General features: G+C 41.9%; 3 protein-coding genes across 5 annotated transcripts in view; 1 reads left to right on the top strand and 2 right to left on the bottom strand.

Annotated features, from left to right (window-relative positions):
• Positions 1-2,806: 2,806 nt before the first annotated feature.
• On the bottom strand, positions 2,807-8,435 carry nuf2 (UF2 component of NDC80 kinetochore complex). The gene is made up of 13 exons (XM_086120230.1): positions 8,247-8,435; positions 7,736-7,810; positions 6,947-7,023; positions 6,657-6,718; positions 6,458-6,555; positions 6,110-6,183; positions 4,943-5,036; positions 4,797-4,859; positions 4,590-4,727; positions 4,338-4,478; positions 4,045-4,220; positions 3,140-3,275; positions 2,807-3,061 (listed from the first exon to the last, which is right to left on the bottom strand). Exons 1-13 carry the CDS (start codon positions 8,367-8,369, stop codon positions 2,951-2,953), a joined length of 1,368 nt encoding a protein of 455 aa, XP_085976356.1. The 5' UTR covers positions 8,370-8,435; the 3' UTR covers positions 2,807-2,950.
• Positions 8,436-9,742: 1,307 nt separating this feature from the next.
• Positions 9,743-15,927, top strand: cd7al (cd7 antigen-like). Its single transcript, XM_086120899.1, has 5 exons — positions 9,743-9,882; positions 10,382-10,735; positions 13,666-14,025; positions 14,505-14,605; positions 15,579-15,927. Exons 1-5 carry the CDS (start codon positions 9,831-9,833, stop codon positions 15,756-15,758), a joined length of 1,047 nt encoding a protein of 348 aa, XP_085977025.1. The 5' UTR covers positions 9,743-9,830; the 3' UTR covers positions 15,759-15,927.
• Positions 15,928-16,956: 1,029 nt separating this feature from the next.
• tnrc6c2 (trinucleotide repeat containing adaptor 6C2) overlaps positions 16,957-23,156 on the bottom strand; it is a 41,913-nt gene continuing 35,713 nt past the window's right edge. For all 3 annotated transcript variants that reach the window (XM_086119304.1, XM_086119306.1, XM_086119305.1), the window contains one exon: positions 16,957-23,072. In XM_086119304.1, the coding sequence (XP_085975430.1) occupies positions 22,706-23,072 (367 nt within the window). In that variant the 3' untranslated portion in view covers positions 16,957-22,705. The remainder of the gene's footprint in view (positions 23,073-23,156) is intronic.

Raw genomic sequence — 23,156 nt, 5'->3', positions numbered from 1 at the left:
AAAGGCGTTTTTAGCCGAAAAAAACGACCATGTATAGTAAGGCGTTTTTAGCCGGAAAAAAAACGACCATGTATAGTAAGGCGTTTTTAGCCGGAAAAAAACGACCATGTATAGTGAGGCGTTTTAAGCTGAAAAAACGATCATGTATAGTAAAGCGTTTTTAGCTGAAAAAAACGACCATGTATCATAAGGCGTTTGTTTAGCCGAAAAAACGACCATGTATTGTAAGGCGTTTCGAGCCGAAAAAAACGACCATGTATAGTAAGGCGTTTTTAGCCGAAAAAAAACCGACCATGTATAGTAAGGCGTTTTTAGCCGAAAAAAACGACCATGTATAGTAAGGCGTTTCGAGCCGAAAAAAACAACCATGTATAGTGAGGCATTTTTAGCCAAAAAATGACCATGTATCATAAGGCGTTTTTTAGCCGAAAAAAACGACCATGGATAGTGAGGCATTTTTAGTCGAAAAAATTGACCATGTTTAGTAAGGCGTTTTTAGCCGAAAAAACGACCATGTATAGTAAGGCATTTTTAGCTGAAAAAAACGACTATGTATAGTGAGGCGTTTTTAGCCGAAAAAAACGACCATGTATAGGAAGGCATTTTTAGTCGAAAAAAACGACCATGTATAGTAAGGCGTTTTTAGCCGAAAAAAACGACCATGTATAGTAAGATGTTTTTAGCTGAAAAAAACAACCATGTATAGTAAGGCGTTTTTAGCCGAAAAAACCCCCGACTATGTGTAGTGAGGCGTTTTAAGCCGAAAAAAACGACCATGTATAGTAAGGCATTTTTAGTCGAAAAAAACAACCATGTATAGTAAGGCGTTTCGAGCCGAAAAAAACGACCATGTATAGTGAGGCATTTTTAGCCGAAAAATACGACCATGTATAGTAAGGCGTTTTTAGCCGAAAAAACGACCATGTAGAGTGAGGCATTTTTAGCCGAAAAAAACGACCATGTATAGTAAGGCGTTTTTAGCCGAAAAAAAACGACCATGTATAGTGAGGCGTTTTAAGCTGAAAAAACGATCATGTATAGTAAAGCGTTTTTAGCTGAAAAAAACGACCATGTATCATAAGGCGTTTTTTAGCCGAAAAAACGACCATGTATAGTAAGGCGTTTTTAGCCGAAAAAAACCACCATGTATAGTAAGGCGTTTTTAGCCGAAAAAACGACCATGTATAGTAAGGCGTTTTTAGCCGAAAAAAAACAACCATGTATAGTAAGGCGTTTTTAGCCGAAAAAAACGCCTTACTATACATGGTCGTTTTTTTGGCTAAAAACGCCTTCAATACATGGTCGTTTTTTCGGCTAAAAAACACCTTACGATACATGGTCGTTTTTTTCAGGTTAAAAACGCCTTACTGTACATGGTCGTTTTTTTCGGCTAAAAACTCCTTACTATACTTGGTCGTTTTTTTCGGCTAAAAATGCCTTACTATACATGGTCGTTTTTTTCGGCTCGAAACGCCTTAGTATACATGGTCGTTTTTTCGGCTAAAAACGCCTTACTATACATGGTTGTTTTTTTCAGGTTAAAAACGCTTTACTATACATGGTCGTTTTTTTTGGCTAAAAATGCCTCACTATACATGGTCGTTTTTTCGGCAAAAAACGCCTTACTATACATGGTCGTTTTTTTCGGCTAAAAACGCCTTACTATACATGGTCGTTTTTTCGGCAAAAAACGCCTTACTATATGGTAGTTTTTTTTTCGGCTAAAAACGCCTTACTATACATGGTCGTTTTTTTCGGCTAAAAATGCCTTACTATACATGGTCGTTTTTTTCGGCTTAAAACGCCTCACTATACATGGTCGGGTTTTTTTCGGCTAAAAACGCCTTACTATACATGGTTGTTTTTTTCAGCTAAAAACATCTTACTATACATGGTCGTTTTTTTCGGCTAAAAACGCCTTACTATACATGGTTGCTTTTTCGGCAAAAAACGCCTTACTATACATGGTCGTTTTTTTTCGGCTAAAAACTTCTTCCTATACATGGTTGTTTTTTCGGCAAAAAATGCCTTACTATACATGGTCGTTTTTTTCGGCAAAAAACGCCTTATTATACATGGTCGTTTTTTTCGGCTTTTCCGGGATCTACCCTTACCGGCGCGCGCATGCACACTAGCAAACACGCACGCCATGACGGGAAACAGCCTGAAACGGAAGCATGTGACACACTTTTGCAGTCTAACGATTGTAGCTCACATGTACCGTTTTAAAGTGCTTTTCCCTGGGCCCTCCTAGATTCCTATTCTTTGCCCGTGCCCTCGGTGAACTGTACACGAAGCAAACTCTGAATGAGAATCATGACGATAAAAGATAGAGCGCAACAGCTCTGATCACAAGCTGCAATTGCAAACTGCTGAGCGCTAATAACTTCCGGTGACGTAATCACGCGCCACCGTAAATTTAAGATTTACCTGCTTTTTTTTTTTTTTTTTTAAATAAAGAGTGAGAACCCTGTATTACAAACTACGTTTAAAGTTTGGTGCATCAGAATTTAAACCATGATTTAATCAACCCTAATCCTATAACCCTAACCCCAAACCTAATCCGATAAACCAACCCTAACCCGAATCTTAAACCAGCCCCTAAACCCAACACAAACATTAACACCAACACCAACCCTAAATGGACCCTGAAACTCTAACCCCAACACAAAACTAACCCAACATTACCCCCTCCCCCAAACCCTAGTTCAACTTAACATGTGTGCTTTTGTTACCTAGTGGGAAATTGTTAACATTATGTCTATGTGCTATAAACCCTCTAAAAAAATTTGCCTGACAGACGTCATGAATGCAATTTGTGTTTATTTTCTTTATGTACGCATCGTGTACAAAGTCACTCCAACACCAAACAGCTTTTAAGTGCACATGCATGTAAAAACTTGAACACAACCTCCATGAATCTCTTGAATGAGGGGAAAAACAAAAACAATTATTTGAAAGTTGCCAACATTTTGATGGCATCTTCTTTTGCATTTAAAATAGTCGTCTCAATTCTCTGATCCAGCTCATCCATGGCAGTTGAAAGCGTGTCATACATAACCTGGAAAAGGAAAAGAACGACTGAACCCAACCACACACAAACATGCTGAAAATGTCGAGACTTTGCTTGCGGTCATACCTGAGCTTTCTTGGTCTCTTGGCTGCAGACATCAGTCAGGCTCTGGATCTCTACTCGCAGCTGCTGATTCTCTCGAGACACCTCTTGGATTTTGTCCACCTTTTCCTCACGTTTCTGATGTATTTGGTTACACTGTCTGGATTCAAGTTCAACCAAAACACAATGCAAATTAATTTGGTTCATAACAGCGAGGAGAGATGAGGTAATGGAAGAAAACGGGCATATTCATTTGTTTTCTGTAGACTGAAAACTTTTGGGTTTGACATAAAAAAATGGACAAGAGACATAGGAGCAACTCTTTCTTTACCTCTGTATCAGATACACAACTTCAAAGAGAAGCAATAATTTGACGAAACACCCACATTTTAGCTGATCAAAAGAATCTGGGAAGACGTACGAGTTAAGCTACAAGTTAATAGTTGTATGAAATAAGACTTGATGTTGAGTCGCAAATCAAAGTTTGTGACCGACAGACAAACTTTTGTATTCCTTTTGTGATGCTTTTCCAGGCTTGGGGTTGGCTTGGCGCCGTTACTCCCTTCAGTTGCAAGACCCTGACTTGTTTTCCACAACAGACCGTCGATACTTTTGTTTTTGGCGCCGTCATTACTGAAAAGTCACGCTTTACAAAGATTGGACCTCGACAATTGAAGCAAAGTACTCGGACTGCGTTTTTTTTAGGGAGTGCTTTGAATACTTCGTTGCCTCATTTTACAAGCCATGGCTACAAACTACTACACAAAAGACGCTTGGTGCATGAGAATCACATGCAACCATTTAAAATAAATCATACATTTAAGTCGGAAATTGGACTTGGTTTGTACATAAAACATTTTTGATAGATGCTGCACAGCCACTAAATGTCGTCGGCTCAGTGCAAAGCCGAGCTCGAAACGCAGGCTTACCCCAACACAGTGTTGACATGTTGCTCCTTGTCCTCCTTCTTCTTTTGCCTGCGAACGTTGTGTTTGGCCTCCCTGTCCAGCTTCATGTCCAGCGCTTGCTTCAGCTGCTCTTCCTCTTTGCATAGGTTCTTCAGCTCCTTCTGTTTCTTCTCATGCTGGGAAATGAGCTGTTTATGCTGCATCATGTGCACAGAAAACAATCTTTTGGATTCTTTTGGACTCGGAATATCGTCAGTTGAAATGAATGATATCCCTCGATAACAAACAACTTGCTTAGGTTTCTATGTCGATACCTCCTCGTGCTGCTGCTTGCTGTCGCTCATGCTGATTTCAAGGTCTTGCAGCAGATTGTACATTTGCTGGATCTCCGTATCGGTGCAATTCATTGTCTGGACCATGTTTTGCAGCTGCACTACATCCTCATCAGTTTTTCCCTAACATGAACACAATTCATGCTTGTCATACAGTATATGCAAATATCAAATAGTTGTCATGGTAAGGTCAAACTCGATTCGATATTCGCAGCGAAATAACTATTCACTCACAATCGAGCTTTTTAAGTCCTTGATATTTTCCCTCATCCTCTCCATTTGGACCTGCAGCTCCTCTGGTGACTCCACAATTTGAGACTTGAGTTTAGTGATTTCTTCCTTGATGTTGCTTCCGTCCATCTTCAGCTGGGTCTAAAAAAAAAAAATCATTTCTGATCTAAACATTTTCAGTTGAGTACAGCCCCCCGCCCCCCCCCATACCAGTTTCTGCGTTTTCTCTGCAATTCTTGCTTTCCACTCTGCAATCGTGTCGTTTTTAGCATTCTGAAAGAAGAGCACCAGGTTCATTTGACCTTGCCTGAGAACACGCTAAATGCAATTAGGAACACAGTTCTGGCACCACCTACCACGTCCTTGTATAAACTTGTGTTGTTGGCCTGCAGTTCAGAAAGGGCGGCTTCCAGCTTAGCGTCCTCAGCTTGCTGCTCCGGTGGGATAGACCTAAGCAAGTGAAACAAAGTAAGCATCGTCAGATGGGAAGCCTTCTCTTATGATGGAGGAAAAAAAAAAAAAAAAGACTGGTCTGATGAAACCAAGGGTGATTTTTTTGGCCATACAGTGAAACTCCTCTACAACGAAATCATGTTTGCAGCAAGAAATTTTTCACAACAGGGGTTTTTCACTGTAGCAAATTTGATCTAAGATGCAAGCACACACATGCGCACAAACACACACAAACAAACGTATGTGTACTCTATTTTTATTCCAATAGTGCATAAGTATGAGCACACACTTATTTGACACTTCATATTGTCCATGTAGAAAGAAAAAAAAGGGAAAGAAATTCTGAAATGTATCATCAGCATTCACTTTCACCAATTTCTTGGATAATGTATTTTATTTTGCTTGCTGTCTTTCATTTTGATCACTTTTACCCTCTCTTCAGGCATCAGAGCTCTTCTTGTCTTAGCTGCTTGGCATCCAAAGGTCCGTTTTGTAGCCATTTTAGCAATGCAACGTCCATGCTCGTCTGAATCGAACAATAACAAATACTTCCTGGACCCAGTGGCTTTTCTTTCCACCATCACCAAATAAACATTGTTCACTATGTAAACCAGTGTGGTGGTTGCTTTTGCTGTTTCCGAACGAAGCAGTAGAAGTCGCTGTTGGATTAGACTTCATTGTAGTGAATGTCTTCGCGAGGCTGGAGCAGAAAAAATGATTTCGTATAATGCAACAGGGGGTTTTTCGTCGTATGGGGGGGGGGGGCAGTAGAATGGGAATGGTGTTAATGCATGAAGAGTTTTCCACATTAGGGGGTATTTTCACACATGTAGGTTTTGTTCTAGAGGAGTTTCACTGTAATACCAAAAACTGGCGCCAACAAAACACTGCTCACCACCAAAAGAACACCATAGGCTACGGTGACGCATGGTGTTGGGGGCAGCATCATGTTATTTGCACAGTCCTGAAAATACTCCTTGAGATCAGCGTGGTTCTCGCAAATACCAGAAACATGTCACTAAAGTGTGCGACCCGTGATATGCGCAAAGCATGTTTCATTCAAGACTTACGTCAGGATCTCAATTTTTTTTTCCGCTTCCCGGGTTCCTTTGGCATAAGTCTGTTGCGTGTCCAAGGCTGCCCTCTGACAATAAACACAGTACCGGCGAGTTATTGTAAACACAAACCGAACAAAAATACTGATTACGTCCTCAGTTTAACAAAATACAGCAAAATAACTCCTACAATACTGGGATCATCATTTGCAACATGCTTTTGCTTTAAACTATCAAGATAGGCAATTCTCAATATTTCTTGGGGGACGGCGGGATCAAATCGCAACCGTTGGTGAGCGGAGTCACATTCACTTTCCAAGCAAAAAACAAAACAAAAAAAAGGCGAGTTAGAATATCACATACAAACTTGACTTGCTTTGCCGACATGACATTAATCCTCTGCTTCCTGAATTGGAGAAAGTTCATGATGGCACTCAAAATGGTAAGTGTCCGATGTTTCTCTGAAAAGGAAAATTATTTTCCGTTTCATAAATGTGCTGATCCGTAAGTTAATAAGGGTGTTTAAAAAAAAAATCCAATGATGTCTTTAAAACATACTTACTAGGTGCCAGGAGGTCATTGAGTGAGAAGTCATACACAAAACACATTGGCAGAAACTGTCGCCTAAAAAAAGAAGTTACAGTACAGTTATCTGAGAACTAGAAATTCACGGTTGCGTATGACCACAATGGATCAAACCGAATGTCATTAAAAGTTGATCATACTGTGTTTAGCGCACCACACCAATATTCTGGTTATGCAACTTTGCTACTGTATGAAAGGAGTCAAAAACTTCTGTTTGACAAAATTAATTGTGCCACTGTGAAGTTTGATATCAGAACAGAAACTCACATGCGAGCATAGACACTGAGGATAGCAGTTGCCCCCTCGTGGCACTCGGGATGCTGAATGTTTTCCACAAGTGGAACCTGTTGGAAAAATGGACAAAAAAAAAAAAAACATTTTAAAAAGTAGCAAGCTTTGCTTTAATGGGTGACGACAGCAACGTGATCGTGTTTTCAGGGGGAGATGCTGAGATCCAAAGGATTTGCACAAAAATTTAAGTTAAACAGTCTCTAAACGATGACTCCATTTTAAAAATAACTTGACTAAAATCATTATCTATAAACATTTTATTTCTGTAGATCTCAGTGTCCCGCCACTGATGAGCTAGTTTTAGAAGGCGTGTGGTTCTGAGGCACGACACGGTGCCTTTGGGCAACAGATTGGTGACCCGTGGTGTAGTGTACAACCTGTAAAATCCACGAGGAAAGTGATTGTTTTCATGACCGTTTGTCAAACTCTTTACCGTGCCCCGAATGACTAACAATCTACACAAACGCGACTTCAATGGTGCCCATGTCTTGGTGAAATAAGTGAACAATTTTTTAAGGGGAGGTGGAGATGCAGTGTGGCGAGTTTGGCGACAACTTGAAAGGACATCATACGTGCGACGACATGAATAGCCAGTCAAATACGTTGTGTCACTGTGATTTGCGGTTATTTGTCAGGTCTGACCGTAATACTTCCAGACGAATTAACTTAATTCCTAATTTATTTGGAGGTATGATCCAACTGGAGAAGGGACATCGGTGTATGTGAATGAATCTGGTTAGCATTTACCTGTAAAACAGTACTTACCATGGAGTGACATTCAGGTCTGAAACGAAAGAGCTGATGCAACACTCTCATGTACAGTGATTGAACTGCTTCTGGCTGCAAAGAAGTGAATTTACAGTGACTTGGTTAAAACATTTTTTTGTTTTAAAAAAAGGACTATAGCATTAAATCGGTTTTAAATTAAACATTCGCCACTAGACTTGAGATTCTGTATGCAAAATCGTCAGTGTGAACCTAATTTAAAAACAGTACATAATTGTCGATTTCACAAAAGTTACTTAGCGCAACGCCCCACATTGTTTATCCGTTTTGTGTGTCGTTTCTTAGACATGACAGACTTTCAACTGACTCACTCGGGAAATTCACTGTTGACACGGGACGCTCTCCTTTCATGATTTGTTTCGTTTGAACGCCGCTAATTGACATGGAGCATTTATTCAAGTCCAAACGTCATTAAATGTAACCAAACGTAGGCCGTTATTCAATTCATGTGTAGCATCAAGCAGTTCAAACAGAGCGGACATTCGGTTACCTTCGGAGAAGGAGCAAGATCACTCTTGGTGAAATGTTTAGCCTCTTCGCCAGTAAGGACTTCTGTTCGGTAAAAGGTCACTACCACGTCCACAGGGTGGACGGGAACCGCATTTTCAGCCATTGCTGGTTTAGCTCGAGATAGTGAAAACGCAAGAAAAACAGGACAACAGTATTCATAGACAAGCCACAGAAATGGCGCCTAAAAAATCGTATTTCTTCTTCGTCCTCTTCTTCTTTCGTTGCTGCTGCTCCTCCCTCTCGCCGCCTATCGTGTCGGAGAACCGACACCATTTGTACACCAACACCGCATTAAACGCTGAATCGGTTGCTGTTCATTCAGTAATTTCTGGGCAAACGTTGCTTAATGAGAAACATGTGGCGTGTCTTTTGATTTTATGATACATGTTTTAAAATAAAGGCTGTATCACAACCATACGTTGGCGTCGCCGCCATATTGAATGTGGCACAGTGGAGCTCTCGGCGAATATGCCGCATTCGTTTGCCGCTTGGGGACGGGACGTTTCTGATCGCGGGGTCAATGCACAGTACATTCACTGAACACGCTTCGTTGGCACGTGAATTTTAGCGGTATGGTCTCCGAACGTGAATCAAGTCCTGTGCCTCGAGAGGCACTTGGTGTGTGACTGCAGTGCCGTTCTGTGAACACGACGTGAAAGTGAATCAGGATCTGAGTGACAGTTCCCTGTATCACTCCCTTCCTTCTCCATCAGACCACGCCCCGCCCTTCTGCTGTGAGTGCAACTTCTGTCCGCCAGTGACACAACATCCCTCTCCTCTATTGTTAATCCTGCTATTTGTTTTTTAGCAAATGTCCGTTCTCTAATTTGCATGAACATGTTTTTAGTCGGGGAAAGCAAGTTGGCTATTTATTTCAGTCAATGAGAAAAACTGTCCTCTGACGCTAATTGGAAAGTTGTGGCTTTGTGGAAGTGTAACGTGTAAGCTTGGTGGTTCCTGACTGGAGTTTTGGAGACCACAGGAAACTTTAATACTTATTGGAAGATGCAGCGTTATGATTTTATGCAGCGTTTCCCAAGAAAATGAGTCGACCTTCACTGCTATATTCAGCAAAGTATGCTTTCTTGGGTGATTTTGTAACCATGCTGTATTGTGAATGTCCTTTTGTTAATAAAGTGTTTATCTAAGTTTCGTTTATATTTCTTTGAATGTGGAAGGAGGCCCAAATGAAATTCACACAACCACTGGGACAACATATAAATTGCACACATGAAGGTCAGGGCCTGGATTCAAACCCTTGATATCAGAACTGTAAAATGGGTGTCTTAACCGTGCGATTGCTATCACGGTATACAGCATAATTCTTTTCAAGATAATGTTAAGCTTTTACTACAATTGAGTCGAAGAGGACAAAAAACATAACGGTGTAAGTTAAAAGGATCTTCCTCTTTTGTTCCCCTTGAGGTTAGAAGGCGGAGCTTCTCAAAGTCTTGGTTAGGGTCGTTCTTACACCCATTTTGAGGTTCTTTTGTACGTGTTGTCATGACGCATTTGTCTGCCTCCCTTCTGCATTTTAAAAAAGAGGTTTGGCATTGAAGTAAAGATGACCACCATCCACCACCTCTGGATCCTGCTGGTCATTCACAGTGTATTTGGTGAGTTGCACTTTGTGTTCCAAGTCGTGGTATTGTTTTTGTGGTTTTGGAAGTGACGGGGTCACCAACGAAAAAAATAAAAAACACTTGCCGGTACTTCATTTGAGAGGTGGCAGAATAACAATTAATGCTTGCACGGATGGATGTAATTTGAGAGGGGATGGATGGGAGAGAAAAGAAAAGTAACGATGAAGGGCAATAGTTATCGGGACTATTTTACTTTAAATGGTCTTTGGTGTCCTCAACAGAATCACTCAGTTATGATGAAAATGTAGTGGAATAATAAAACAGATGCCTTATTAAGGGGGGGGGGGGATTTTGAGAAAACACCCAAAAAACTTTAAAAATAGCAATGACATTTTCTGGTGTGTTGGAGACGGGACAGAAAGAAAGAAAGGCAGCAACCCAAAATGAAAATAAAGCACAAAAACATACATGTCACAAGTTCATTTAAAAAAAGACTAAAAATTCCCGTCCTTTTTTACTTTTTGGGTTCAAGTGTGTGGCGACATTCAGTTCCTGGAGAGGCAGGAGGGTGATTCGGTGGACCTTCCGTGCACCATCAAGCCCAGCAGCCGCTCTCCTTTGGGCTTCTACATGAGGCGCACGTGGCTGCACCCTGGTCAAGTGCTCTTCAAATACACCGACACAGAGGCGCACGTGAACGTCGCCGCCGACAGACGTCGCCTGGAGATCGGCGGCGACCCGAGCAGCCACTCTCTGATCGTCACCTTATCTGACCTGAGAGCCAATGACACGGACCGCTACAATTGCGAGTTTGTGGTGGCCAACCCGTCTTCTGAGGACGAACACGTGCCTGGAGAGACAGAATTTTTCCTCCTGGTTAATCCCGGTGAGTGATCTTTTGTATGTTCATCCCAAGGGTGTCCAAACGTTGTCCACTGAGGGCCTCACATCAGGCGGAGTGGGCAAAAAAAATGCTCACTCACACAGAAAGTTACAGTTTGTCAATTTCGCGGTGTCTTATTTATGACGGTAATACACAGAGTATCAGTCAAAAGTGAATTAAACACCATCGAAAGGTTTGAATGAATGAAGTGTTTTATCGCTTATAACCACAGAATTCTTATACCGCGATGCCCACAAGCACAGGAAAATAAATGAAATCTCGTCAGTCACACCTTCTCTCTCAGAATTTCCTTGTGTATGGTGATTTCTTAAGAATCAAATTAGAGGTACAGAGAGGGAGGGGCCAGGGAGGGAAGTTTTTTTTTTCTTCCACAGATCACATTTCCTCCTTGACTACTATCAGTCAGATAATAAACTTTTTTTTGTTTTGTTTTTTCGGCTTTTTTTGTGGGGGGAGGCATTCGGTGAGGTCTACTCAGTCTCCAGACTCAACCAAAATAAAAACCTGTGGAGGGAAATGAAACTGAGAGTTTTCAAATGCCAGCCAAAAAAGTCATTGAAAGGATTTCAAACATTCTGGGCCAAAATCTCTCCTGAGTTATGTGCAAACATCTCTTTGCTACTTTTGCTATGACAGTGCAAACTTTTCGGGTCAACCACTGACAGCACTTCACACCATAAATTCGACATTTTATGACCGTTTATTATTAATTATTTTTAATTTTTGACGGCTATTCTATCTATTACCATAATCAACAATTCGTCATCAATATGAAAAACTGTTCATTTCTTGTGTGAGCAAATTCTGCATGGGATAAAAATGTTCATTCCCATTCACTATACATATGAACCGACCATTTGTTTGATAAATCAGCTGACACCAATCCTGTGTTGGTCAATAATATACGCTAAGCAGTTTTAATCGACATTGTACAGAAATGCCCCGCTGGTCAAATGTTGGACACCCTTTCTTTTATGCGTAAAAAAACAAGCTATTAAACCTGCGCCTCACTCGTAGGAGGTTGGCATTTGAAGGACAAGACTTTCCTCTCACAAGCAACTGCAAAGCACTTTCATTTGAAAAACTAAGAATCAAATACAAAACATGTCTAGGGACTTTTGACACCACGTGGAGGGTCGTGGATATGCCTACTTGTCAGTCACATGAATGACTCGCACAGACGGCGGACAACCATTCACATGAATATCTATACAGTGGTACCTCTACTTACGAAATTAACTGGTTCTGGAAGAAATGTCTAGAACATTTTGTAAGTACAGACGCATTTTCCATCTAAAATCCCCTAATTCGTTCCAAGACCCCCCCCCCCCCCCCAAATTCAGACATAAATGTTAGTTAAGGAATTAAATTCCATCAAAATATGTAAAAAAATACATGTTACAATTACATTATGCACTATGCTTATCTACTTTGTGGACCAGGGGGAAAAAAAAGAACAAACACGATGTCAAGTGACAGACTGGTGTCGTTTTGACCTAGAAACGGCACCCACACAATTTGAATGCGTGACTTTTGTCTGTCTTAAGGAGAAGACATTTTTATCATTGCTTGCCATGCCAACTTAAGTGTTCTAAAATGATCTTTTTCACCATCTCACAGATAAGGGAACCATGAAATCAGCAATTGCACCTCAATTTTAAAAGAATATCAAATGTTGCTTGCTCACTACCAAAACAACTTCACAAATTATAATGGGATTATGATCCTTTTGAATCACATTTTTTTTCGTTCAAAAAAGAATGCAAATAAGATTTGTCTGATTTAGTATCCAACTGCAGTATCTCAAAATCAGTGGAAACTACACAATGTTTTTCAAATCTTAGAAAAGTGACAATAAAATTATCTTGTAAATTTGACACACTTGGGGGGGGGGGGGGATTGCAGTGTTAAAACTGCGAGCAAGAGTTGAATGTTCTCCCTCACTAATGTGCACAAGCAATTTCTCAAAATTGTCCATTCATCATGGCATGCGATTCGGAAACTGAACACATATCCACGTTCAACAGGCCAGCGCTAGCAATACTGTACTAAGCTAGGATTAGCGCTGTCAAAATGACATTAGCCATGGCTGCTGCATTGTAAAGTGTTGCTATAACGCAACAACACTCAACGTTATTGGTTTGAGGTTGTATTTATTTTATTTTTTAAATTGTACTATCAATTAAAAACCAAAGATGCAATTACCTTAACAGTTGAGCACAATTGTGGCGAATTCCATTTCGCTTCCGAATATTGTCAACTGCCTGAGGTGCCTTCGCTCTGCTTCCGTTTACTATTCTTGATGAGGAGAGAGGAGCGTTGGCGCAGAGCGCCGATGCGTATTTAGAACCGGGAGTCGCCGCTTGGAATTGAAATGGATTTCCATGGGACAGGAGAAGTGAACCAATGTTTTTCGTCAATGAATGCTACAGCTTCTTGTTGACTTTGAAACTTAGCTTGTAGCCGACGTGTGCACATTTTGAGCATGACGTCTCTGATCCACTGGTTAAAGGACACTTTGATTCTCTCCTCTTTCATCTCAAACTGCTTCAAACAAAGCGTGTGACGGAAAAGTGGTTAGGACTGCACGACTGTCCGTGTTTTATGTTATGTGTTGTGTTTATTATTTTACTTTATGTTAACTGTTTTGTTAAGCGCTTGTTACAGCTGCCGCTGTTGTGAAAGCGCTATATAAATCAGCATGTACTGTACTGTACTGTACTGTACTTTTGGTCAAGAATAGTAACGATCCTGCCGCACAGAGTAACAGCCCCGAGATAATAATTGTATTAATCGTAGCAAACGTGAAAATGTTTATGACTGCACATCTGGAAGCACGGACACCGATACTATCATTGGCTTCCATTGGGCCCACTGAGTCTAAGTTTGTACCCCCCTCTCCGGTGGGACAGCGGACATAGGGCGCATCGATGTGTGCGCGGGGGGCTCAGCCATCGTCTCCTGTCTCCCCCCTCACGGCGAGGACCTTCCTGTGGAGGGCGTGAGCCTGACGCGGCGAAGGGGCCGAGCTCCCGTGGAGCTGCTCTACCACACCAAGCGGCACCTCGGCGACGGGCCCGCCTCCACCTCCTCCTCCTCACGATTCCAGCTGTGGTCGGCTCCGGGCCCCCGGGGCTTCACGTACAACCTCACCCTGCGACATCTGCAGCCTGAGGATAGCGGCCTGTATAGCTGCCAGCTTCTTCTACGCGGCCGTCCCGATACTAGCGCCGCGCTTCACATGAAACAAGCTGTCTTTGTTTCCGTGGGAGGTAGGTGATGGAAGAGTAAGAAAAGTAGGACCTGATCGTCACGCCGGTGACATATTAACATCCTCTAACAACCGCCCCCTTCCAATCAAACAACACAAGGTCAAAATAACATCCAGCACACTGGAACCTCCAGGGTCTAAGCAAATCTGTTTCATTCTGGATGATTCTGCCATCATTTCTGGGGGGGATGTTGGAGGTTTCATTGTCCTGTCGGTCCATGTCTGTGCCTCTTGGTGATTTATGATCTTTCATCTGTCAAGATGTCACTCATCTCCTAATACTAATCATTGGGCAATTGCTGGATCTTCATCATCTGTAGTTGAGCCTCAAAATCGGAAGGAAGCGGCTCAGCGGCCTCTACAATTCCACTGAACTCTTTGTTCTCTAACCACCTTTTTTTGTTGTTGATGCAATCAACATGCGTGCGATTACTTCATGAGGTTGGTGCAACCTAAAAGCCTCTTTTGTCTTTTTCCCAGGAGGTCAATGCGGCTGCTCCAGCTACCCAACTCTGCTGTATGCGCTGTCCTCGGCCGTCTTGGTCCTTATCGTGCTCCTCGCTTTAATGCTCATCCATCATGTGAGTATTGTTGTGTTATGTAAGGTGCAGGAGTGGGAAAAGTACTTTAACTTTGTGTATTGAAATAAAAAGCCTCCGCTGGTTGAACATCATTATTCAAAGACAAAACGTAGTCTCTGTGAAATGTACATCAAAGGGGAGTTTGCAATAAAAAAAATTGAATAAAATCACATTTTGTCAGACCCTGGTGCCTTGATATACTAAACACACCCATAACCCAAAACATTTAAAGTCAGATCATCTTTCCCCATTGAATTGAGAGGAACTGCCATTAATTCGTTCCAGCCTTCCACAAAAACAGAACATGTTTTTTTATTTTTAAATAAGGAAATAGCACTCTGTAATACAGAACTGTTGACAGTGTTTAGCGGCTGCTGCTCAACACTTTTTTAAAGAATACTAATTAACCAACTTGTTATATCTGCCAAATTGCTGCTTGTTGTAAAGCGAGTTGAGTCACCTGCCACCAGTTAATAATACTTCAAGTTTGCACCTGCAAATAAATTCAGCCTGGTATCTAAAAAAAAATAAATAAATACAATTGGGTCATTAATACCTCAAGGCACCACTTCTCTCCTCTTAACCGGAGGAGGGTTCGCCTCATATAAATGAGGAGTATGGCTTTCGTGACTCTGAGTTTCTTCACCCTCTTCCTCCCTTGCTTTTCATCAATATTTTCTCAGTTTTATTAACATACTCAGGTGTCTTCTATTATGACTATTATGAGTGCCAATGTTATTTGTATTGGTTACTTCCTACCGCTGATGTGGAGCAAACAGAAGGGTTAACTAACACCTGCTTGTTGTGTGGGTGTCGCCGGTTCCTCTTCCTCCGCTAACCGCAGCAGTTTCACAACTGTGTTGTTTCCACACAAGGAGCTTCTCCTATGTCAGGGGCGAGAACTCAGATTTTTTATTTATTTTTTTTGCACAGGAAATGAATTGTTTACACACCTCACTGATTTGGTTTTCAGAAACGAGCACGCAGCCGTGCCGCCTCACGCCCTCCGGCGCCCATCTACGAGGAGATGACCGGCGTGAAGACCTTCAGTGCCAAGCTGGACGACACCGAGGTGTCCGAGTATCGCAACTGCAAAGTGAAGAAAAACTGCCCGGAAAATCATTACGAAACTCCCATTCGGTCAGCTTTTTAAATATCATTAGCTCCTTCGTAGTATTACATCTCACAAAAAGTTATGGATAACGTGGTGCGTTTGAGATACAGTACCAGTAATTCGACTTCAAATGAACAGTGCAGTTGAATACTACATACCAGTGATGCTGAGCGAAAATAAAAGTGGAAGTGACGTCACATTCAAGTAACCTAAAGTGTCTATGAACTGAGATAACACATTGATTCAAGTTTTATTCTGACACGAGAAGGCACCACTTCTCTCCTCATAGCCTCTTAACGTCTTAACCATTCATTTGTTTTCAGTGGAGACTAAGTGACTAACTTGAAACTGGGATTTATGACGTCTGGAGATTTGTGTCAATTAGTGGAGCCCCAGAGTTCAAACATGGTGAAGTTGCTTTTAGCTGTTGCGCTGCATGCAAATAGAACAAGATGCCAACGTAAGTGAAGTGTGAATGCTTTTAAATCCAGTTTAAAAACGTTTGCTTTTTTCCCCATAACTTTGATGAAAGTCTTCCTAACATTTTAACTTTTTTTGTTGTAATTTTAGAAAACTACTTTTGTTTCTTTAAAGTGTTTTTCTTTCAAATCTTCTGTTGTGTTTAAATGTTGGCAATGTACTGTATGTTCTTTCAATAATTTCCGTAAAACAAGTGTTCTCTGCTTTGCTTCTGAATGTCGTTAGCTGTTTTGTTTGTAAAGTTTTAGTTGCTGTGCCTTTGCTTGTATGAAGCACATTGAATTGCCATGTGTATACAATGTGTGATAGAAATAAAACTGCCTCGCCTTATTAAAGATATGATCACACTTTGAGGAAACAAACACAGATGTAGGGCTATTCCCTAGTACAGAGGTTATGAAACCTTTTGCACCAAATACCACCTAAAATAGTCAGTGGTGATGGAGGTAACTGGTAACATTAAAATGCAGTACCTTAAATTTAAAAAAAAATAAAAGCACTTCAACTCAGATTGAAAAACAGGCATTTGTCAAAAACTGGTAACATTAAAATGCAGTATGTTAAATAAAAAAAAGAGAAAAGTACTTCAACTAAGATTGAAAAGCAGGCATTTCTCAAAAAGTAATGCAAATTTCAAAAAAGTTAAATACATCCAAACTGTACCTTGGCAGTGATGCTTTCACGTACCACAAGGGGGAGCCAACTAGCATCACACAGCCATGTGACATGTTTAAAAAAAAAGGACCAAGACATGTAGTTACAGCCAAGAAAATGTAATTTTTATTAATATCGTCCGAAAGAAGATCCATATAGTCCAAATGGAAACTCTTTTTTTTTTTTTGCCGGTGCATGTCTTAACAATCACATTCTATGAGGAGAAAAAGTAACAACATTTAAAAAGCCACAACTTTGTAGTTTAGTTACAGACATTTTTCCATTATTTGCGTGTGTCAAAGTAATGAGAAAATGGCAAAGGCAAAAGCCCCCAAAAGACAAAAGAAACAAAAAGCAAATCATGGGCTTCTTCTCATGCCCACCCACAGTGCTTTAAGCAGAAGGACAAGCGATCATTGGTTAAGAAGGGTTTCCACAGCATGGTGACGTCATAAGGGTCCGCTAACACCAGACAACTACGGCACATTGAGCACATTTAGTCAAAGAAGAAGCCAACATAAAACCCTGAACCCTCCCACTTTTGTGCATAGATCAGAACCTTTTGCTTGAAATCTCTGCTGCTTGAAAAGCGTCATACGGACACACGGAGAGATGATTGAGAACATCCTGCGCTCACAAACCAACAAAAAAACAAACAAATGTGTTTCCATTGATCCTTGTTTTCCCAAATGTAAAGCAATCTCTACGCAAGATTTCACCGGTAAAGCACTTTTTAATTCTCCATATTCAAAGTTAATTCTCAGTCTTATTTGGTAAATACGTCACTTGCTACAATACAAACGTGGTGTTGTCGTCATAGTTAAGAGTCCCCCGAAAAAGCTTCAGTGCTTGCTTGGGACTAGCAAAAAAACAAAAAAGGAACAATGGAGGAGTTGGGATATTGGAATTCTGGCCTTCCTGAGACAAAATTCATGAATGTTTCGAACAACAAGTGTGCAAGAAAACGAGCAAAACGACGCAAACGAACGAGGGCCGAACTTGAAATATGACAACACTGATCGATCCCAGAGTTCTGAAAGTAGCATACGTATCCTCATTTTGCAAGGTTTTCATGCCCATATTCCATGGAGGAGGATTTTCTTATTAAAACACAACATTCCTGTCATAGTAATTCAAATTTTCTTTGAAGGTGACACAAATGAAATGCTTGTAAACAACAGGAACACAAACAATAGGCACCTCTGAAATGACCTCGCCTCCCTTTTCTTTTCATTTCTCCTTGATGCTACACTAGTTTTTTTACACCTAGCTGTGGCCTTGCCTCTTTGTCTTGATTTATTTATATTATAATTTTTTTAAAACATTTTTATATTTATACTTTTTTTCCCCAACGTTTTAACCTTATTGAAACAAACTGGTGCAATACTCAATGACAACCCCGCAACGGGATTATTCCACAATAAAAGCCACTATAAGGTAGATCAACTTTTTTTTTTGTACAGATAGAATGAAAACAAATGAATTCCTTGAGTAAACATGTACACGTGAATTGTCGCCGTCGACCCCTCCTGTACTTTTTTTTTCTGACCACGATTAGCTGAGTGAGGGGCACAAGACACTCAGTGCAACATTAGAAGAGAACCAGGCAACAACAAAAACAAAAACACACAGTTTCTGGCACACATTCAAATATCCGTCGCACACAAAACGGAGATGACGCTTGCAGTTGTTTTTTTTAATTATTTTTTTTCTCCCTCCAAAAGATTGGTAAATTTCATCCTCACCATGTTACTTGTCAGACAAGAAAGAGAGACACCTTTACTGACTTCACATTACGTTGTTGGCGCTCCATGACCAAGGAGTATTTGGGCCAGTCTCTAAAGAAAAAAAAGGTAATCTAAAAGGCGTCTTCAGTTGTAAATTTTAAGTAAACAGGAGTTGGGAAGTCTTCAGTCTTTTTTTGGGGGGGGGGGGGGGCACCAAAAATGAGAAAAAGTAGGATTCATCAGAAGAAACAAAAATGGGGAATAAAGTAATACAAAAAAAAGTTTGAATCCTCAATCTTTTGAAAAAAAAAAATTCTCATAATTTTACACAATTTGTAATTTTAAATAGTATTGTTTGAGAACAACGTCGTGATCTTCCAAGAATAATGACAAAATTGAGCATTACAATTTTGAAGAGAAAACTCAGGAAAAAAAACACTGTGCTAATCATCCATGGGTAAATGTGATTATTCTGAGAGGCAAAAATGCTGCTTTGCTGTAAAATTCCCACTTGTAAAAATTGGTTTTGTTTGTTAAATAGTAACATTTGAGAATCCAGACAAACATTTTAAAACAGATTTTTTTCCGGCACAACTTGACTATACACATTTTTTTCTCTTCAGTGTGGCCCAAATACTCATTTGTACATTGTAGTTCAAGTATTCAAGTTCAATATATATATGTAGATATATATATATTTTTGATATGTGATTCTTTTCTTTTTTTTTGTTTTAATTAGCAAATGCTCGACTTACACTGGAGGGCGGGCTAACGAACAAAGATCCATACATATGACAGTACACTAACTTTGACGTATACGACATGTGGCTGAAAAGCAGAACGTAGGATCAAGTATTTGTTGACAACCAAATTGCTTCCTTCGCATATTTGTGTGGACGTCCATGTGTGTGGGGGGGATACATATTGCTCATCTTCATTTCAACCTTGCAGACAAAACATTTTAGAGGCTACCATCCGAGGTGTACATATATGTACAGTAGGTGTGTATGTATGCATACATACAAATATCAACTTTGTGTATAGATACACACGTACGTATGTATGCATTCATTGTATATATGTCTACGGTAAGCACGCTTGAAGAGGAGAGCCTCTCGATGCTGGTGCAGCATGGGAAAGCCCCTTGTGACTTTCTGGGCGCGGTACTGGTGGACTATTGGGTCTGTCTGAGCTTCTTGGATCAAGGCAGTTTTACAGAAACAGGCAATAGTGATTTTTGCTCGTGTGCTGCAGGACGACGTGTCCTGAAAGGTAGCCTTTGTCCCCCTTTTTTCCTTCTTGATTTAAGACTTTTGTACCTCTCACCTACTCGGATCCAGTGGAAATGCACAGTTCGCCATCGGGGCCTGCTTTGAGCAGGACGTCAACACAAAATATAAACCAGATAAATACAGCATCCACAAGAAAACTAATCAAACAAAAAGGCACCCCAGTCGTGGGTCTACTTGTTCATGTCGTGAGCAGAACGTGACGACCGGAGACGTTTCAGCGAGAAGTGCAGAGCTTCAACAAATCATAGACCCCCCCCCCCCCATTTTTATGCATTTTTTAAAAAGATTTTTCTGTCAAACTTCATAAAAATGATGTTAAAATGTGATTTGTAACTTTTTTTTGGTTTTAAAAAAATATGTACCCGGGATTACCCATCATCGACTGTGCACTGTAGCAAACTGGAACCCTCCCCCTGCACAATGTTAGCGTTGGGTTTGTCCCACAAAACAAACAAAAAAGGAAAATCAGTCATTTCAGGATGTGATGCTGCTGCCCCTCCAACTCCCCTGTGCCGCCCCCCTCAAAAAACAACAACAAAACATTCCTTTCAAAGAGGAACACAAGTGCTCTGTTCAGCAAAGTGAAGTTGGCACAGTACATTGGCATCTCTTCAATGCGTGAGGTGTGTGTACACGGGAACAAAGGACGGTCGTGGAGAGCGAGAAAGACAGAGAGAGAGAGAGAGAGAGCTGCATGGTCATCGTCTGTGCCCCCCTCCCCTCCCCCTACCCTGAGATCAAGTCTGGACACGAGCCTTTGATAAAGTCTTCGCACTCCACTTCAGTGACAGTGTCTCGAGAAAATGGCGGCCATAGCGAAGTTCACAGTAGGGGTGGGAATAGTGCTGGAGTGACAAGGGGTCGGCGTGCTTGTAGAGGGCCCCGGCTTCTCGTCTTTTGCATAGAAACAGTTACAAGTGGCCCTCGGTGCCTCATGGAGGGGAGGGGTTGGGTGGAGGCTATCAGATGTGACGGGGGGGGGGGGGGGGCTTAGCGTAGCAGCTATGCAATGGGCAACCTGTGGGCAGGCGGAGCAGCTTGGACCAAAACAATGAAAAACACCCCCAGACCTGGAAGTACGACAGAATACTGTCCAACACAAAGCACGATCAGCTCAAAAAGCAATTGACAATCAATAGTATTGATCCTTGTTTTGCATTCATAACACAGGATGAGCACAGAGAGGCACCTCTGAGGAATAAGTGTTTCTGCATATGAACAGTGAGAGGCTCCTTCAGGCAGCCACGATGTACTTGTATGCATTGTGGTCACAAACGACAACGAGACACAATCCAGAAATATGACTAGTAGATCTTCCAGCTAAAGTGATCTTTGCGTTTTAACTAAAAAAGAGAACGAGCAGGGTTGGTCTGGTTATTGCCAGACGGAGCACGGGGAGGAAGTGCTGCGGTCGGACACCTGGGGTAGGGGCGGGGGCGGGACGGTGGACCACAGCAGAGAGGCACTCAGTGGACGCCACACCCTCCACGCTGCCCCCCCCCCCCCCCCCCACACACACACCCAATGACCATCCACGCTCGGTCTCCAAGAGCGAACAAGGCTTGAACGTTTTGGAGTAACAGTGATATTCACTTTCAGAATTGTTCCTATTCTTCACGAAGATGACTTCGTGTCAGTCGCGTTTTCCCTTCATCAGAGCTTTTGTCTTGTTTTATTTCTTTATTGAGCCAAAGCCACGGGCTCCTCATAAGTGCTATGATAAGAGGCCTTCCCATGTGTGTCCACGAGAAAGACTCGAAGGTCTACTGCATTGGGAAAACTCATACGCCGCAACCCCCCCCCTCTTTTTTTTTTTTGGTATTGTGCCAGACACCCAGAAGAGGTGTCCAATCGGATCCAGTCTCTTGTTGGCTGTGGGTGCGGCGCGCAGACAGGAAGTGTGCATCGAAGTCCAAGCTGCTGCTGCTTCGCACAGATTTTCCAATGGCGCTCTGGAGGGGGTGGGGGGAGGAAAACAAAAACAAAAAAAAAACAACAAAAAAAAAACGGTCTTTCAAGCTCTAAAAACTGACCAGCTCAGACGGGACGGACGTAGAGTTTCTACGGTGTATATTGCACAATGTAAACCGTCACGTTCAAAAGAGTTAAAGCCGCGTCATCTTTCCTTTTCCTTGCAATGACACTTGCAGAAAGGTTGTCGAAGATTCCACAAAGCACCAGTGAGTGAACTGGAGGTGACGGCGAGGATCTCGTCAGTGATTGGGTGCCGTCGCAGTTGCTCAGAGCTTATATATTGGGGGACGGACATCAGAACAATGAACCCGCCGTCCGCGTCGAACAAGTGAAGAGCCCGAGGAGCCGGGTTTCCCGAAGAGAGTCGGTCGCCAGTCGCGTGGCACTGGCTCAAGAGGTCAAAAACTGTGCAAGATTCCGTCTGCTTCTTCAGTTTATCAACAAAAAAAAGGCGGTTTGGAAAGGACCAGGTGAGCACTTAAGGCTAATATTAGTGCTGAGAAACAAAGAGTAACAAGTAAAGGTCATCCAACCGCATCGTTGGCCACGGGCATGCTGGGAATGATCGCTTGAGAGTTTTTTTTGTCTGGGATGATTCTTCTTGCAAGGAAAGGGTAGATGGCAGCTTTGATTGCTTCTCCTAACAAAACCAAACCAAACTCAAAAAGGTTTCTTTGTGTCACGTTTGAGTTCTTTTTTTTTTTCCTTACAAAGTCGTTGGCAAAATGATAGGAATAAAAGGTAACACGAAAGAAAGAGAAGGGCTGGTGAGCCTTCCGTTTCTCAATTCACAGTTACAGAAAGTTGTAAAATGGAGCTGATTATCGCCACATGATTTGCTTGGGTTTTTTTGCTCCTTCTACATGGACTCCCCACTCAGCAGGTCTCCAGGCAGCAGGGTATTAATAGGGGTGGGGCTCCCGATCACACGTGCGTCCTCCCCGCTCGGAGGCCCCCACAGGCTGGAGTATTGGGGAACACCCCCCCAAAGCAGGTCCCCTCCGCTGGTCTTGCCACCGCCGCCGCCTCCTCCCCCGCCGCCGGTGCTCCACTGGGCGATGGAGTGGGACGCCGCTGCCCCGCCCATTCGATTCTGATTGGTTCCCGGGTTGGCCTGCCAGCTGGTCGTGTTGTTTGAGGCCAGCGACTGGCCTTGTGCAAAGAAGCGGTTCACCTCCTCCTCCCCAGCAAACTCTGCCAAGATGGTGGTGTTACCGAGCACACACCTGACACAAAACGGGTGAGTCAAATGATCCCAAGACAAATTTGCAAAAGCATTCAACAGTTGTGCTGAAAGGTTTTTGAGAAAT

The sequence above is a fragment of the Hippocampus guttulatus genome, chromosome 9 (genome assembly GCF_054856545.1).
Source record: "Hippocampus guttulatus isolate MCC_2025c chromosome 9, RoL_Hgut_1.0, whole genome shotgun sequence".
NCBI lineage: Eukaryota > Metazoa > Chordata > Actinopteri > Syngnathiformes > Syngnathidae > Hippocampus > Hippocampus guttulatus.
The sequence above is the reverse complement of the archived record's forward strand: the minus strand, read 5'-3'. Positions and strand labels throughout refer to the sequence as shown.

Bases quoted from the DNA above. Each gene is read 5' to 3' on its own strand.
- cd7al (XM_086120899.1), top strand. From the start codon at position 9,831: ATGACCACCATCCACCACCTCTGGATCCTGCTGGTCATTCACAGTGTA. The intron at 14,026-14,504 runs GTAGGTGATGGA...TCTTTTTCCCAG, and splicing joins TGTCTTTGTTTCCGTGGGAG to GAGGTCAATGCGGCTGCTCC. The intron at 14,606-15,578 runs GTGAGTATTGTT...TTTGGTTTTCAG, and splicing joins CTTTAATGCTCATCCATCAT to AAACGAGCACGCAGCCGTGC.
- nuf2 (XM_086120230.1), bottom strand. From the start codon at position 8,369: ATGGCTGAAAATGCGGTTCCCGTCCACCCTGTGGACGTGGTAGTGACC. The intron at 4,728-4,796 runs GTATGGGGGGGG...TTTTTTTTTTAG, and splicing joins CAGAGAAAACGCAGAAACTG to ACCCAGCTGAAGATGGACGG. The intron at 3,062-3,139 runs GTATGACCGCAA...TTCCTTTTCCAG, and splicing joins AAGAGACCAAGAAAGCTCAG to GTTATGTATGACACGCTTTC.